General features: G+C 37.4%; 1 protein-coding gene across 1 annotated transcript; it reads left to right on the top strand.

The window, feature by feature from the left end:
* The first annotated feature begins 17701 nt into the window (after nt 1–17701).
* Nucleotides 17702–18217, top strand: LOC101435894 (large ribosomal subunit protein eL32). The gene has a single exon (XM_004462725.4). The coding sequence runs from the start codon at nt 17727–17729 to the stop codon at nt 18132–18134; it is 408 nt and encodes a 135-aa protein (XP_004462782.1). The 5' UTR covers nt 17702–17726; the 3' UTR covers nt 18135–18217.
* Nucleotides 18218–19261: the final 1044 nt, after the last annotated feature.

Below are 19261 nucleotides of genomic sequence, written 5' to 3'. Positions count from 1 at the left end.
TTGATTCTTTGGATTTTTCTACATGGGCAATCAATACTGAGAAAAAAGATAAGTTTTCTTTCTTCCCAATCTTGCATCTTAAGCAATTTTGATCTTTATTTTTTTTTTCCATTAATATTATTGTTTGATTTTTGTAATAGTTCAATGCTTATATCAGAGAACGAACTAAGAATTAGATCTGCTTCTATTCTCTGGAAGAAATTACAGCTAATTGTCATCATTTCTTCTTTAAATATTTGCTAGAACTCACCAGTGAAATGAAATGGACCAGTTACTTTCTATTTCAGAATGTTGTTGTTGATTCACTTTCTTTAACATTTAGTTCTCTTTTTTTGTGAGTTTTGGTAGATTGGTCTTTCAAGGGCTTTGTCCATTTAATCTGAGCTACCAAATTTGTGAGCATAACCTTTTTAATAATATTCTTTTGGTATATTTATAATGTCCATGGGATTATAGTGATGGCCCCTCTTTCATTTCTGACACCCTATAATTTCTGTATTCTCTCCCTTTTAGGGGTGGGTAAGCTGATTAGAGGTTTACAAACAATATTCTTAGTCATTTCAAAGAATGAGATTTTGGTTTCATTGAGTTTTTTTTTAATTAAAAAATTATTGTAGTATATCACTCAGACAGAAACCTACATAAACAATAAATGTATACCAATAGTTGTATGATTTTGTATGATTTTGATCTTTCTGAATTCATTAAGCCTTTCTTTGTGGCCTAGCATATGATCTATCTTGAAGAATGATCCATGTGCACTTGAGAAAAATGTATATCCTGCTGTGTTTGGGTGTAATGATCTATATATGTCTATTAGATCCAGCTCCTCTAATATATTGTTCAAATATTTTGTTTCTTTAGTGATTCTCTTTTGAGATGTTCTGTCCAGAGTTTATAGTGGTGTATTAAAACTCCCCACTATAATTGTCGATGCATCTATTCTTTCACTTAGTTTTTCCAGCGTTTGCCTCATGTATTTAGAGGCATCCTTGTTAGGAGCATAAATATTTATGATTTTTTGATCTTCTTGACAGATTGTCCCTTTCACTAAAATGTAGTATCCTTCTTTTTGTCTCACAATTGTTTCACATTTAAAGTCTATTTTGTCTGATATTAACATAGCAACTCCTGCCTTTTTTTGGTTATTGTTTGCTTGGTATGATTGTTTTCCAACCATTCACTGTCAGCCTCCACGAGTCTCTGGGTCTAAGATGTGTCTCTTGTAGACAGCATATAGATGGGTCATATTTCCTTATCCAATGTCCCAGTCTGAATCTTTTGAGAGGTGAGTTTAATCCGTTGACATTCAGTGTTATTATTTTCAAGGAATTATTTGTGTTAGCCTTATTTTGATTGGATTTGTGTTTGTCATATTTTGTTTGCTTTTTTTCCTTTCTTTTTTGTCTTTTTCTTGCTCTTACACTCTCCCCCAACCTGCCTGTCCTGTTTTTTCCTTTCTTCCTGCAGAACTTCCTCTAGAATTTCTTGAAGGGGAGGTTTCTTATTTGCATACTGTTTCATTTTCTGTTTATCTGTGAAAATTTTGAAGTCTCCATCATTTTTGAATGCTAGTTTAGCTGGATGGAGTATTCTTGGTTGGAAAATTTTTTCTTTTAGTACCTTGACTATATCATACCACTGCCTTCTTGCCTCCATGGTTTCAGATGAGAAATCAGCACTTATCTTATGGAACTTCCCTTGTATGTGATGGTTTTATTTTTTCTTGCTGGTTTTAGAATTTTCTCTTTGTCTTGAGTGTTGGATAATTTGACAAGTATATGTGTTGGGGTGGGCCTGTTGGGGTTTATTACAATTGGGGTGCACTGTGCTTCTTAGATATGTACATCTGTCTCTTTCAGTAGATTTGGGAAGTTTTCAGCCATTATTTCCTGTAACACTCCTTCTGACCCCTTTCCCTTCTCTTCCCCTTCTGGGATGCCTATAATACGTATGTTTGACCATTTTGCATTATCATTCAGGTCCCTAAGTCTTAGCTGGATTTTTTTATCTTTTTATTGACCAATTCTACTATCTGTTTCATTTCTGATGTACTGTCTTCCACATCACTAATTCTCTGCTCTGCCTCTTCTAGTCTGCTGATATTTGCTGCTTGTGTATTTTTGATTTCTTGAACTTTGGTGTTCATTCCCAGCATATTTGTTATCTTTTTGCATATGTTGTCTTCATGTTGTTAACCTTTTCCTTTACTTCATTAAATTTGTCGGTGATAAATGTTCTGAGATCTTTCATTACTTGTGTGAAGTTCTGCTCCCCTTCCTGATTTTTTTTTTGTTGATTGGATTCAGCCATGTTTTCCTGATTACTGGTTTGGTTTGTAGATTTTTGTTGCTGTCTTGTCATCATTTTTTCTTGACGGGTTTAATCAGTTCCTTAGCTTCTTTGTCTAGTCTTGGGGATTAATTAGCTGTTGTTTTTGCGTAAGTATTATATCTTCTCTTTGTCACTTTGTTCTTCTTATTCTAATTTCTTATTGCTGGTTGAGTTCACTTTAAAGGAAATTATTAGGGCCAGGGAGAGGCAATTGTGTAAGCAAGGAAAAAGTGTAAAGTAGTATTGGTGATAAATGTTAACAGAGCAACAATATAAGATCTGGGAAGATGAATATTAGATTCATGTAAGTTGTGTAGAGTTATAGCAGTAGGTAGAGTACCTATAATGAGGTAGTCGACTGAATATGGGAGGAATATGGTATGAATTAAAAAGCTAGTGTTTTCGTGAGAGAGGGAAAGAGAAAAGAAAGGCAATAGTTTCAAGAGTGGATAATAGACAGAAAACAAAACAAAGGTATTAGAAATTAAGAGTTAGACACTTTGGGGATCAAAGAAAGGGAGGTGGAATATAGGAGAGACAGTAGATGTTGGAAGATATCAAGATGTAGGGGAAAGGGGATAGTGTATGTATCCAAAATCAATTCACACAGAAATGAGGCAGCAGAGGATGAGGAAACCCACCAAATGTGAGGTGTTCCCTGCAGCACCTATTGTATAATTAAGATAAAATAAAATAAGAAGAAAATGAGGGACAAGAGAGAGAGAGAAAAAAAAAGAGAAGAAAGGAAGAAAGAAAAAGGGGGTGGGTAAAGGGCAGGGAACAGGTAGGGAAAAGAAAAAAAAGATATACAACAAACACAATGCAAAAAAAAACAACAACAAAATAAGACCCTAAATAACTGAAAAAAAAGACTTTGGGGGATACACTGGGAGAAAAGACTAAGGGATAATGCAATGTTAGCAATCAGGACATTAAAAAATAATAAAAAAATAAAATTAAAATAAAAACAAAACAAAATAAAACAAAAAAGAAAAAATGCTAAAGTTGAGGGCTAGGACATTCAAGGATCTCAGATGGACCTCAGGGCATGATGGATTCAGGGATGGAAGGTCTGAGATATTGAAAACTCAAGAGGTGTGAGTCTCTGGGGTGTGGGCTACCAGGGTTTATGGGACTCCGACCTGGTAGCTTCAAGTCCGGTTAACAGGGAGCCTGGGAGCACCGCAGTGCAACACAGCCTTCAGGGATCCCCACAGCTGGGTGCAAGCCCTATGGGTGAGGTCACATCCACAAACTCTATCCTGTGTGTCTGAACCCCACAATTTACTCACTCACTGGGGTCTATTCTGTGGATGTATCACCAATTCAACTTCAGGACCCCTCCCACCCTGTAATCCCCCGGAACAGCCACCTGGGGGCACCTCTACACTGCAGCCCATTTAATGATGTAGATCAGTAGCCAGGTCCAGGGGTGGGGTCCAGCCAGAAACGCTAGTAACAGAGTCCAAAACCGAAATTCCCACGCTTCGCAAAATATTCCCCTAATCGGCTTCCAGACATCTCCCACCCTGCCAGACCCTGCAACAGCCTCCTGGTGGTGTCTCTTTTATTGCTATCAATTTAAGTCCGCTGCAGGGCTTGGGGGGGCAGGGCTCTAGGCAGAAGCACTATTATTTGTGCCCGCAATCAAAAGTTCCCCTGCTTTGCAATAAAACTCCCGTTTGTCTCCCCAAATTGGTCTGCAAAGGCCTTCTGTCCTGTTAACCCCCCAGTAGCCCGCTCAGGGCTTATGAATTCCCCAATACTGCAGAGCCTCCAGAAAACACTGCCGCAGCGCCTGTGCTGCAGCACCGCCCACCCCAGGAGGGAGCGTCCTGCGTGCAGCCCCCACCTCCATGTAATAGAGTCTCAATTATATTTTATAGACGAATTTTCTCTGTTACCTTCCCACTAAATTGATGTCCAGACACCTCTTGCCCTGCAAAAATCCTGAAACAGCCTGTTCCTGAAGAACCTCCAACGCTGCCCAGCTGCTTCTTTGCAGGAGATATTATCAGGTATGCTCACTCAGCCACCACCTTGCCCCACCCTCCTCCATTTTATGTATACACCACATTTTGTTTATCCATTCATCTTTTGGTAGGCATTTGGGTTGATTCAAAGTTTTGGCAATAATGAATAATGCCACTATAAACACTGGCATGCATATATCTGTTTGCATCCTTGCTTTCAATTCTTCTGGGTATATACCCACAAGTGGAAATGCTGGATCAAATGGCAGATCAATAGCTAGATTTTTGGGAACTGACAAATTGTCCACTACAATGACTGGACCATTGTACATTTCCATCAGTAGTGGATGAGGGTTCCCATACCTCCATATCCTCTCCAACACTTGTAGGCCTCTGTTTTTTTAATGGCTGCCAGTCTATGGAGTGTAAGATGGCATCTCATTGTAATTTTGATTTGCCTTTCCCTAGTAGCTATTGATGTCAAACATCTTTTCATGTGCTTTTTAGCCACTTGCTTTTCTTCTTTGGAGAAGTCTGCTCAAATCACTTGCCTATTTTTTAAATGGGCATTTGCTTTTTATTTTCAAGGTATAAGATTTCTTTATATATGCTAGATAGTAGGATCATATAAGATATATGGTTACCAAATATTTTCTCCAATTAGGTAGGCAGTCTTTTCACTATCTTGACAAACACTTTAGAGGTGCAAAAACATTTAATTTAGAAGAGGTCCCATTTTTTCTATTTGTTCCTTTTCTTCATTTTTTCCTATGTTTTATTTAATTAAAGTTAATAGCTCACAAGGAATATTACATAAAAAAAAACCATGAGGTTCCCATATAACCCACTCCCTACCCCCCAACTCATCATGTTTGTAAATTGTATTTTTTTAAGATGCATACATCAAGCAAAAAAATGTTACATTAAAAAAAGTGAAGTTCTTGTCTACCCCCATCCCCGCACCCCATTCCTGCCACACCAACAACCTCCTTCATCATTGTGGCACACTCATCACACTAAGTGAACACATTTTGGGGCACTGCCACACTACATAGACAATAATTTAGCTTGTAGTTCACACTCTCCCCCATTACATTCAGTGGGTTATGGCAGGATATATAAAGTCCAGCATCTGACCCTGAAATATCATTTAGAACAACTCAAAATCCCAAAAAAATGCCCATACATCACATCTCTACTTCCCTCTCCCTGCCCTCAGTAAATACTGTAGCCACTTTCTGCACCTTAATGCTAAAATTTCTTCTATTACTGTTCACAATAGTTCTAGAGTGGACTTACTGATATTCTACTATTTTTTCTATTTGTTCTTTCACTGCTTGTGCTTTGGATGTGAAGTTCATGAAGCCATTTCCTATTACAAGGCCCTGTAGATGCTTGCCTACATTATCTTCCAAGGTCCTTATGGTCTTGTCTCTTATATTTAGGTCTTTGATCCATCATGAGTTAATTTTTGTATAAGGTGTGATATGGTGTTCCTCTATCATTCTTTTGCATATGGATAGCCAGTTCTTCAAGCACCATTTGTTGAAGAGGCCATTCTTCCCAGTTGAGTGGGCTTTTTATCTGTGAATATTTTGAACTATCCATCATTTTCGAATGCCAACTTTGCTGGATAGAGAAATTTTTTTCTTTTAGTACCTTAACTATGTCATACCACTGCCTGCTTTCCTCTCTGTTTTAGAGGAGAAATCAGCACTAATCTTACTGAGCTTCCTTGGTATATGGTAATTCCCTTTTCTCTTGCTGCCTTCAGTATTTTCTCTTTGTTTTGAGCATTGGACAGTTTGACAAGTATATTTCTTTGAGTAGGCCTGTTGGGATTTATACTGTTTGGGGTGCACTGTGCTTCCTGGGGAAGTACATCCATCTCCCTCAATAGGGTTGGGAAGTTGGGCATTATTTTCTCTAACATTCCCTCTGTCCCTTTTTCCTTCTCTTCTCATTCTGGGATGCCTATAATGTGTATGATTGTGCATTTTGTGTTGTTCAAATCCCTAAGTCCTTGTTGAATTTTTTCTTTTTTATGTGTTCTACTATCTGTTTTATTTCAAATGTACTGTCTTCCACATCAGTGACTCTTTCCACTGCCTGTTCAAATCTGCTGATATATGCTTCTAGTGTATTTTTTTATTTCTTGCATTCTGCCATTCATCATCATCATATCCATTAACTTTTTATGTTTGTTTACAATTTCTTCATTGTGTTCTTCCAGTGTCTTCTTAATATCCTTAATCTTTTACTTCATTGCATTATGTTGGTTCATGGTATTTGTTTGGCAGTTTTGATTTGTTTCTTGATGTTTTGCATCACTTTCTGGCTTTTAGTTTGTTCATTGGATTGAGCCATATCTTCCTGTTTCTTGGTATGGTTTATAATTCTTTGTTGCTGTCTGGTCATCTTTTTATCTTTGGGTTTATTTAGTTGATTAGCTTCTCTCTTTATTCTAGGGTTTTATTTAATGGCCGTTTTTGTGCATATGTTTTGTCTTCAACACTTTGCTCCTCTTATTCTATTTCCTTGCTCTTGTCTACGTTCCCTTGAGGGAAAAAGATTAGGGCCAGAGAAAATAAAAGAGATAAGAAAAGAAAAAGGATACTAAAAATATTAATAGTAAATGTTAGAAGGGGAACCATATAGAACTTAGGAAAATGAAAATTTAACTCATGTAAGCAGTGTGGAATTGTAGGAATAAAAAAAGTGGAGTAGAAACTGTGAAATTGGAAATCAAATAGAGAAAAAATGTAGAATGAATTAAAAGGCAAGAATGATGAGGAGAGAGGGTAAGAGAAAAGAAAGAATAAAAAGAAAAATAGTTAATGAAAGGAAACAGAGTAGATGAGCTAGCAATAAAAACAGTATAACTGAGGAATGTAAGAACAACAAAATAAAGTGAAAGATAGAAAGATGAAAGAAAGAAATGAGATAACATTAGTAGACAAAATTGGTATACACAGATAAGGGGAAATCCAGGATAGGAAACTCAGCAAACAGGAAACAAACCAGCAGCACCTAATTAAGAAAAAAACAAAGAAGAGGGGAAAGAAAGAGAAGGAAAAAGGCAGGAAAACAAACACATAAGCATGCAACCAAGCAGAAACTAAGGAAAAACTGCCTTCCCTCTTAGGCTGCCACTGTTCAACAATCAATTACTTGCAGCAGATTTTATTAATGTTTTTTTTTATTTTTTTTTAAATTTTATTGTCCCTTGTGGCTTTTTGCTTGCTGTCTGCTCTCTGTGTCCATTCACAGTGCATTCTTCTGTGTCTGTATTTATTTTTACTATTTTATTTCCCCCCTTGCTGTTTGCTTGTTGTCTGCTATCTGTGTTCATTTGCTGAGTGCTCTTCTGTGTTTTTTGCTTGTCTCCCTTTTTGTTACATCACTTTGCTGAGTCAGCTCTCTGTGGCATTTGTGGGCCGGCCACTCTCCACAGCATGTGGGTGAGCCTGCCTTCACAAGGAGGCCCCAGGACACAAACTCAGGGCCTCCCATATGGTAGACAGGAGCCCAACTGATTGAGCCCCAGCTGCTTCCCTCCTGCAGCAGATTTTGAAGGAAGTTTTAGTGAGTAATCTAAGTTAAATTTTTTAAAAAGTAACTTTTTTAAGGAAAAACAAGGGACCCAAGAGAAGCTAATAAAAAATATCTGTTTTCCCTGCCCTGAAATATCAGCTAGATGTTTGATATCCTGATGGATCACTACTCTAAGAGAAGCCAAGCATTGAACTAGGGACCTAGTGTAATTAAGGCAGAAACTCCCCCACTGAGCTAAACTTTCTTATTGAGTCAATTAGCTCTTCAGAAAGCTATCTGTTCACTTTCCCTTAGGCATATTTGACTCTTTGCAATTAGGTAAATGTCTGTTGATTATGAATCTATCCCTTCTCCTTTTCTATTCTTATTGTTCTCTCTCATGGCAGCAAGATGTAATGGCATGTGTGAGTGGACCCCCCCCCCCCCACCTCTCCAGGTCAGATTGAGTTCCCTTTTCAAATTCAAGTAGGACCATTGCAACTGAATTCATCACAGAAAAATGACTCTCAGTCTTCTTCAAAACCAACCCCTCCTCTCAGGGGACCCTAAATAGGCTTTTGGAAGCTTATTAAGGACTTCCTACTGCCTGCCTCTCTTAGAGTAGTTGAAATTTTGATATTTTTCATCACAGAATTAGTCCATTGCCTAACTCCTTCCTCTCCCAAGCCAAGTTTCTCTATCCCAGGGTGGTTGGGTTAATCAGGCTGGCTCAGCAGATTTGCCTCTTCCCTCTTGGTGCCACCTCCAGCCAGCTAGTATACTCTCCAAAACTCAGAGGAGGTGTAGGCAACCAAACCCACTGAAAAGAAGCCCCTCTCCACCGTTCACCAGAAACCTCTTACCCTCACAGAATGTGCCTTCCCACTGGGTGGCCAGCAAGAATCTGGGCTTTCAACAGCTTTTTGTCTTGAGGGTGGAGCTTAGCTGTCTGCAGTTATAGCCACTGTCATGAAACTCATGCTTTTACCTTGAACAATTCATCTGTTTGTCTAGCTCCCTCTAGATTGATGCCCTGAAGCCTTCTGCTCTGTGGGTACCCAAAACAGCTCACTCAGGCAAGATTATTCCCCCTTCTCAGCCAATTGTTTTGTGAGAGAGATGGTGAGTGCCCACTTAAACCAATGCCATCTTGCCACCTCCTTCAGCACTTAATCTTTTTGGGTATCCCTTATATGTTGTGCATTGTTTTTCTCTTGCTGCTCTCAGAATTCTCTCTTTATCTTTGCCATTTGGCATTCTGATTAGTATGGTGTTGGTCCGTTCGGATTTATTCAGGAGTAGGTTGTGCCTGTTGGACATTGATATCCATGTGCTTCAATAGGGTTGGGAAATTTTCTATGACTATTTCTTCAAATATTCCTTCTGCCTCTTTTGCCTCCTCTTCTCCTTCTGGTACACCTATGACATATATGTTTGCATGTTTCTTGCTGTTGTTTAATTCCCTGACAACTTGTTCAACTTTTTCCATTCTTTCCTCCAGCTGTTCTTTTGTATGATTGCTTTCAGAGGCCATTTCTTCAAGTTCACCAATTCTTTTCTCTGCCTCCTCAAATCTGCTATTATATGATTTCTGTGTACTTTGAATTTCATTTATTGCACCTTTCACTCAATAAGATCTGCTATTTTCTATGTATGCTTTCAAATTCTTCTTTGTGGTTATCCAATGTCTTCTTAATATCCTTAATCTCTTTAACCATCTATTGAATTTATTAAGGAAATTTGTTTGAACATCTATGATTGTAGTTTTAACTCCTTTTTGTCATTTGGAGTATTATCTTGTTCCTTTAACTGGGGCATAGCTTCCCATTTCTTGGTGTAGATTAAAATTTTTGTTGGTGTCTTGGCATCTGGTTTATTAGATGCATTTATTCTGGGTGCAGTTTCACTCTTTAATTTAGTCCTTACTGCCTGTTCTCCCATACTGATGGTTGTGTAGTAGGAGCCAAGGATATAGTTGGTGCTGCAAGGTGTGGAGGCTCAAGATGCCTTCATTGCCCCAGGACCCATGAAGCTTCTGCCAACTTTCCCCTTTGCCAGGGATTGAGACAAATCCACAGACATGTAATAATCCAAGTTGCACAGGCCTAGACTATAGTTGCCTAGAGAGACTGATGAAGCCTTACACCCCTTTCTTCCTTGCTTGTGGTGGGGATGGAGCTGCAGGTGTGGGCAACAATCTATGCAGTGTGAGTCCAAAATGAATGCAGTTGCCCTGGTTGACTTCCAACTATTGAGTCTGTGCCAGCCAAATGTACCTGCAGTTACCCAGAAAGGTGGATGCAGGACTCACCAACTTCTGCTCTGCTAGACATGGTCCTGAAGGCGAGGCTAAGACTGCAGGCCAATCTGTATCGAAGAAGCTGGTCTCTATCATCACTGTGATTTTCAGTTAGCCAGACATCCTCTCATGCCAGGGGTAGACTCAAAATGGCAGCTACAGGCCTCTTTCCTACTTGGACAGGTTCAAACTTTAGGTGTTCCTAAGGTTATACTCTAGCCAGCTGAATTGGCCAAACAGTAGCTGAAGTCAGTGGCCAACCATCTCTCCCTCTTCTTTTTTTGGGAAATGGTGCTTCCAGTTCTAGCCACAGATTAGCTCCTAGGCAGCCTGTGCCACCAGAGTTGAATGATCACCAGCCTCCAGAGCATGGCCTGTATTTTCCAGGAGGGGCTGGTGCAAGTTCTTCCAGCTTCTTCCCTTCCAGAGATGGGGCTGGGGCTTATACTACTGCTGCAATCTAATCTGGATAGAAAGAAGTTTGTCCCTACCAACTCTGTGATTTTCAGTCTACCCCACTTCCCCTTGTGCCAGGGGCAGAGTTAAAATGGGTTTCATTGATTTTTTTACCTAATGATATTTTATTTCATTATTTATGATATTTATTTCATTATTTTATTGGTTTGTACCCTAATTTTTACTATTTTCTTCTGCATAATTACATTTTACTTGCTCCAATTCTTCTTGTGTGTATGCTAAGGTGGAAGCTTATATTTTTGATTTTTGATTTTTCTTTTTTGCTAATACCTATATCCAGTGCTACATATTTCCCTCTAAGCACTATTCATATTTACTGAATCTTATAGATTTTGAAATGTTAAATTTTATTTTGCACTTAAATATATTTTAAATTTTCTATTGAGACCTTTTTCCTGACCTTGTTTTATTTAGAAATCATTGTTCAATCTCTAAATAGTTTAGGGTTTTTAAAATATCTTTCTGTTATTGATATTTAGTTTAACTCCTTCATTTTCTGTGGATATACAATGCAAGATTTATATTGTTTTAAATGTTAAGATGTATTCTGTAGGGCAAGATTTGATCTATTTTGGTGAATGTTCCACATGAGTTAGAGAAGAACATCTATTCTATCATTGCTGCTTGACATATTCTATTAAGGCTAATGAAATACAGCTGATTGATGGTGCACTTAAGTTCAAGTACATTCTTATGGATTTTCTGCCTGCTATATCTATCAACTGCTGCTAGCAGGGTGTTGATGTCTGTGACTAAAATACTGGATTTGTTATTTCTCCTTGCAGTTTTACCAGCTTTTACCTTACATATTTTTATGCTCTGGTATTTGGTACCTAGACATTCAAGATTTTTAATGTTATCTTGGAAAAGAATCTTTTCATCATTATGGAATACCAATACCCTTCTTTAAACTTCATAATATTTCTTGCTCTGAAATCTACCTGTCCTGCAAATGATTTAACTGTATCAGATTTCTTTTGATTAGTGTTACCATGGTATATCTTTATCCATTTATTTTTATTCTTCTATGTCTTTATATTTATATTTAAAGGGAATTTCTTGTACACAACATATTAACCTATAGTACCATGTTTTTTAAAATCCACTCGCATAGTCTCTGTCTTTTAATTGGAGTTTTAAAACCATTTACCTTTAAAGGGATTGTTGATGCCATTTGTTTTATATTTAACATGCAATTGTTCTATTTGTTATACTTGTCTTCCACTTTTTGATGCTTTCTCTGGATTTAATTGAGCATATTATATAATTCCCATTTTCTCTCCTCTCTTAGCTTGTCAATCATACTTCTTTAAAACTATTTTTTGCATGTTTCCCTTGGGGTTGCAATATACATTTACAACTGATATAAATCAGCTTTCAAATAACATGAATCAGTTTATGGATAGTGTGGTTAATTTACACAGAGTGTTTCAGTCCTTTACAAAATTGCTGTCATTTATTACAATTATTCATAAGCAGTCAACACCTGATATGTTTCTGCTATCATTATTTTAAGCAAATTGCTATCTATTATATCAGTTCAGAAAAAGATATTAATTTGCCTTCATTTATTCCTTCTATAATGTCTTCCTTTGTATAAGTATATATAACTTGCTCACCAGAATCATTTTCCATCTCTTTGGAGAATTTCTTCAGGGTATGGTTTACTGGTGACAAATTTTCTCAATTTTGTTTGTTGGAGAAAATGTATTTATTTCTCCTTCACTTTGGAAGGAAATTTCACCGGATACAGATCATAATCTGGTGGGTTTTTTTTTTTATTTCATCACTTTACATATTAATATTTAATTCCATGCTGTTCTTGCTTGCATGTTTCTGGAAAGAAGTTCACTCCATCAAGTAAAGAGCTTAAACAGTATTCTTTAGGTAAAACAATTTTCCCCTTCTGGCTCTTTCAAGATTTTCTCTTGTCTATAATTTTCTACAAATAGAATATGATGTGTTTGTTAGTTGTGTGTGTGTTTTTTTTAATCCTTTCTAGTGTATTTTGAACTTCTTAGATCTGTGGTTTGTTGCTACCATTAATGTCAAAAAACTTTCAGCCATTGTTATTTAAAATACTTCTGTTCCTTTCTCTTTCATCTTTTTGGTATTGCAGTTATGCATACATTACAACTTTTGTAATTATCCAACAATTCTTAGATATTCTTTTCCATAGTTTTCAGTCTTTTTTTATTTGCTTTTCAGTTTGGGATTTTTATCTCTAAGCTTACTGATTTTTTCTTTGACTGTATCCATCTACTGGTGAAATCATTATTTCAATTACAAAGTTTTTAATTTCTACAATTTCCTCTTCATCCATTTGTGAAGTTTCCTTTTCTCTGCTTATATTACCCATCTATTCTTTCATGTTGACCACTTTTTCTATGTATGGCACTTAGCTAATAAATCTAATTATTTTAAATTCTCAATCTGATAACTCCCCACTCTCCCCTATAGGTTACTCTGATTCCTATGCTTGCTTTGCTTTTTCAGGCTGTAGTTTTTGCCTTTTAGCTTGCATCATTTTTTTGTTGAAATGTACTCATGATCTATAGGTTAACAAGACCTGTGCATTATGTTTTATTCTTCTGGCTCATCATTAGGCTGCTTTTACTGTTTGAATTTATAGGCATCAGCTGCTGAAATTTCCTCTGGTGTCTTTACTCTGTCTTCTCATGCTGTCATTTACACACATCTTCTTTAAAAATATCTGAGGCTTGCAAGTCTTTCAGTTTTAATCTCTTGTAATATATAGGAACCCAACTGAAGTGAGCTAAAGAGTGGGGAGAGGAGAAATGCTCTATAATTCTGTGATTCTGTCTTAATCTTTTACTGAGCCTATACCCTCAAGCTGTGAACCTCACAAGTACTTCTAACCTTCCCCCTACCAAACTCATAATGAGTCATGAAGGCTAGAGGAGATTGGAATTGGTTATTTCTCTTCATCTAAACAGAAGGCTAGAAGGCTTCGAGTTAGATATGTCCCCTCTTTGAAGGCTAGAAGGTATTGGAGTTGGGTGCTTCCTTACTCGCATGACAGCTAAACTCTGATACAATGAGTTTTCTCTTATTTAAGGAGAAAGAGAGCTCTGGTCATACTTTTAAGAGATTTCTTATTACCTTTCGAGCTGGAAATACAGATTATTTCCTCAGGTATTCACATTGAGACCTGAAAGCAAATGGCAATCCACACTGAGCCTCTAGCAATCATCAGTTACAGCTTCAGTGTTACTAGGGGTATTGACTCTAGGAAAGGGCTTCTGCCCCTGGGCTTCTGTACCAGGTAACTGATTCTGGCCTTGCCTTTCTCTCCAACTGTGGGAAATCAGTTGGCTCTGTGATTTCAATCCTTTGAGGTAAGTAAGAAGAGCTATTGCTTTTCATTTGGTAAATCTTTTTCCCTATTGCTATATTAGGATTGATGACATGCCTGATATTTTACTCCTATGTGGAAACCAAAACTCCTTTCCAAATTTTCCTCTAAGTCTTCCTCTTCTCTTTCTCTAAAGGAACTTTAAAATAATCAAACATTGGGAGTTTTGTGGGACAATGTCTCTGAAATATCAATATTTCTGTAAAGTCAACAAACTTTCGTGACCCACCAGTTAGAAGTAGCTTATGGAGGTCTGTTGATCAATGAAGTTTTGGCTACATTCATCTAATGATGGAATTTATGTGTCCAAGTTTGGCTGTTTTCATAGTTCCATAATATAGAATTGGCATAGACATCCTATTTACTGGAAAACTTTTCACATCTGCAATCTGAGCCAAGCAATGAGAGGTGTAATAGAAAGAGCAAATGGAAGCCAGGACTCTATTTTCCAAAATAATAAATGAAAATAATACTGTATTTCACAAGAAATTTCAAAGTTTTTGCTATCATCAATAACGTGAGATATGCAGAGTTTTGATTCCTATCACTATCTTTTCCAACTTGCCTAGTTGACATGTGTAGAACTCTGGTGGATCTTTGAGAATTACATTATGTTAAACTCAATCAGATTGTAATTCTTATCATTCTTATTTTGTAGATAGTCATTGTTGGAGCAAACCAACACTTCTTCTAATAATGAGTATATAGTTATTGACTGAGAAAATGTTTTACCCTCTATATTTTTTAGTAAACGCTTTCAGTAACAGCTTACTTTCAGCTGTCATGTCTATAAATATAATAGATTCAGTAGTCTATCAATTCTCTCATTCTTCATTGTGCATCATTCAGATCCATTACATTGATAATACAATTCTGACAGGACCTGGTTTTTTGAGATAGCTCAATATCAAGTATATTTATATTCACTATCATGAAGAGAAGGGTTTGCAAATTCATAATGGGTGATGCAGAAAAGTTGGTCTAAAAATTGGGATATATGAGATACTACATGGTGGTTTTAAGATGGATAGTAATTCCAAAGGGGCAATAGTAGCAATAACAGACTTGCAACCATTTTAACCAGGGACTTATACTGAGACCAGCAATAGTGCTATCTGAGGGTGAGATAAATCAGGTATGAGTGGTAGAAGTGGGTGATGCAGAGTATTTTTTTTTGTATATACAATTTTTATATTTTATATTTTCATTTTTAAATTTTTTAAATTTAATTTTTTTAATTTTTTCTCTTTATTTTTTTAATATTACATTAAAAAAATATGAGGTCCCCATATCCCCCCCAACCCCCTCACCCCACTCCTCCCCCCATAACAACAATCTCCTCCATCATCATGAGACATTCATTACAATTGGTGAATACATCTCTGAGCACCCCTGCACCTCATGGTCAATGGTCCACATCATAGTCCATACTCTCCCACGTTCCAACCAGTGGGCCATGGGAGGACATACAATGTCTGGTAAATGTCCCTGCAACATCACCCAAGACAACTCCAAGTCCCAAAAATGCCTCCACATCTCATCTCTTCCTCCCATTCCCCACACCCAGCAGCCACCATGGCTACATTCTCCACACCAATGCCACATTTTCTTCGATTACTAACCACAATAGTTCATGAATAGAATACCAGTAAGTCCACTCTAATCCATACTCTATTCCTCCATCCTGTGGACCTTGGATTGGTTGTGTACACTCCACACCTATATCAAGAGGGGGCTTAGATTCCACATGGATGCTGGATGCAAATCTGCTTTCAGTTGTAGGCACTCTTGGTTCCATGGTGTGTTGGTTGACCTTCTTCAACTCCATGTTGGCTGAGTGGTGTAAGTCCAATAAACCAGAGTGTAGGAGCTGAAGTCTGTTGAAGCTCAGGGTCTGGCTACCATATGGTCAGTCCAGAGATTCAGGTCACCTGGGTATATATTAAACCCCAGCACCAACTACAGTTCTGGTAAAAGTAACCGGAGAGGCTTGTGAACAAAGATCACATCTGAGCCCAGCTCCATCACACAGAAACACAAAGTCCAAAGAAGGGCCAACTGACATGGCACTGAACTCCATCTGCCACGATCAAAGAACCTGTGGATCTCTGTAACCCTCAGAGGAACCAATACCTGGGGTTGCATCTACTTTATCTGTCTCTGGGATTCTGCTGAGATGTGCATAATGGCAACCCCTCTGATAACCTCCTGGCTCTTTTTGGAGACACATAGCCATATAAATTCATTTGTCCTTTCCATTTCCCCCTTGATTCAGGTCAAAAGGCATGTATAACTCCTGGTATTATATGTAGACTGAGATATTCTGCTTGTCGGAGTTGACCCTTTTATTCAAGGTCATTTTCTAGTTACATCATCTGCTGGTACTTGGTAGTAATCCCTCGGTGCCAAGGAGGTTCATCCCCGGGAGTCATGTCCCACACTGGGGTGAAGGCAATTCATTTACATGCTGAGTTTGGCTTCAAGACTGGCCACGTTTGAGCAACACAGAGGCTCTCAGGAGGTAACTCTTAGGCACCCTGCAGCTCTAGGCCTTGTTCTTATTTCAGGTGCACAGGCTCACAAGCATAGTCATTAGTATCAAGGGCTCATTGTTGGACCTTCATTCTTTTTTGGTCTTTGCCATTGCACTTGGGGGATTGTTGCTGAAGAGTATTAATTAACATTTTGGCAGTAGAAGCATAAGTTTAGATATAACTCATCCTACTCTCCTTTTCTAAGAATTTTTTCAAATGTGAACCATCATCACTTTGAATAATATATGATGCTATTCATGAAATTAATAGAACCCATGCAGTTTTAAAAAATGGAGGTAGTTTCAGTCATCACTCATAGTACACTGCCCTTTATACCTCTGCATTTATTTTTCAAACATGGATGTGTTTCTCCATGGTCAGGACAAGAGTGACTATCTGATGCTTTGTCTCCACTTTTCTAAAATGTATTGGGTCATTATCTCTGATAAAATATTGGTTATAAGAGAAAGAATGCCCATTAGTATGTATGTGAGAATCAAATAAATAATAATAATAAATAACATTTATTAGGCTTTCCTTTTTGCAAGAGATTTTATTAAACATATTCTCTTTTAAACATCACAAAAATTTCATAGGATAGATACAGTTTATTAGACTCATTTTACAAATGAAAAAAAAACTGAGTCTGAGAGAGATCCAGTATGAGAGTCAGGACTTGTATTTAGATTAACAAAACACCGTTTTTCTTGTTTTTGTCAACAGAACAAGCATATCCTGGATATTCCCTCAGGATTCATCAATTAAACTTTCATTTTTCACAAGACTGACCTATGAACATGGCAAATTTCCTTAAAAAATCAAATCCCTGTGTCTCATATTCCTTTCTAATTACTCATTTAATTCTCCAATCATTTAATAGCAAGCTTTTCTCACTTTTTGTTCCTTTCAATAAACTGAAACAACCTGGCTCCAAAGAGGATTTTTTTTTTTTTGAAAAGCATCCCTGTATTCTAACAATCAATGCAAAAATTACTTCTGCATCATTTTATTTTCTTTGATCTCTCTTCCTGATTTGACACTGTTTAACATTGCCTTGCTCCTGTAAGTCCCTTTGCCCTTAGTTTCTTGACTTCTATAAATTCATTCCCCTCCCCAATACTTTTAAGAAATTCTCTTTGCTTAGGTAGTAGGTTAAAGAAACTCTAGGTGGAGGTGGTCGCCATCTCCGACCCGGCATCATGGCTGCCCTCAGACCCCTAGTGAAGCCCAAGATCGTCAAAAAGAGGACCAAGAAGTTCATCAGGCACCAATCAGACAGATATGTCAAAATTAAGCGTAACTGGCGGAAACCCAGAGGCATTGACAACAGGGTGCGGAGAAGATTCAAGGGCCAGATCTTGATGCCCAACATTGGTTATGGGAGCAACAAGAAAACGAAGCACATGCTACCCAGCGGCTTCCGAAAGTTCCTGGTCCACAATGTCAAGGAGCTGGAAGTGCTGCTCATGTGCAACAAATCTTACTGTGCTGAGATTGCTCACAACGTTTCTTCCAAGAACCGCAAAGCCATCGTGGAAAGAGCAGCCCAGCTGGCCATCAGAGTCACCAATCCCAATGCCCGGCTACGCAGCGAGGAAAATGAATAGACAGCTTGTTTTCAAGTTTTATTTGTGTGAAATAAAACCATAAAAAGTCAAAAAAAAAAAAAAAAAAAAAAAAAAAAAAGAAACTCTAGGTAATAGAAGTAAGTATCCCTATCTCAGCCCAAGCAGATGAAAGATGATTTTTCTGAACCAGTTGGTATAATTCCATTTTACTTGGCTGTGAATTGGTCTAAGATGAACATGTGACCCAGGACTGTTTAATGAATTATAAACCAAAATCAGATATGTGAGGCTTTCCTTTCCAAATAAAAGAATATATTTCTTGTGGAAAAGATCCTTTTCTTCCTTCCCTTTTTCTGCATTTAATGTTAATGTCATATCTACAATGCAGAAACCACAATAGTCTACATCTCACATATTTCAAATGATACAGTGAAGGGTTTAAAAGAATGAGGAACTTAGGGCATGTTGAGGCACCTAAAAAAGGCAGCAATGCTCTCCTTTCAGATTTTTTGTAATGTAAGAAAAATGAGCTCTCATTTTTGTAAACCACCAGAATTCAGGTTTTATGTTACTTGACTTTGAGAGTGAATGCATTACTAGCATTTCTATAAGAACATTGCTTGAACTATTCTCCAAAGGTCTTCTTTTTTATATATTTAGCTGACACAATGATTCTTTTTCCTCTACTCACCTTAACCTTTCATGTGACACAAGATTTTGACTATGTATTCACTTTTATTCTGCACCAGTTTATTCATTTTAACTGTGCCTATGTGGGATGGCATCTAAAAATGTATCCTATCTCTGAAATTCAGAGTACTGTACTCAAATATATCCATTTGTGTATATGCTATACCCAAATGGATGCCCACCTCCACATTAGGTAAATATTTGAAAACTTGAGTCATAATCTATTCCAATGTTTTTATAAATATTATTACAAATCTCCCAGATACTTACTATAGACATTTATGGAGCTTTTTTCTTCTTCCTCCTTAACCTACCATCTGCAGTTGCATAATACTCACTCTCAAACTTTCTTTAAATTCCCTCCTCTTTTTTCCATTGTCTTTTTACGGCTTTCCTGCTACATATTTTTCATGCTGACCTGACAGTTCTAAAGGCTTATGAATGATCACTCTGCCTCAATCTCACCAACCCAGCCA

This window comes from Dasypus novemcinctus, chromosome 3 (genome assembly GCF_030445035.2).
Source record: "Dasypus novemcinctus isolate mDasNov1 chromosome 3, mDasNov1.1.hap2, whole genome shotgun sequence".
Classification (NCBI taxonomy): domain Eukaryota; kingdom Metazoa; phylum Chordata; class Mammalia; order Cingulata; family Dasypodidae; genus Dasypus; species Dasypus novemcinctus.
The sequence above is the reverse complement of the archived record's forward strand: the minus strand, read 5'-3'. Positions and strand labels throughout refer to the sequence as shown.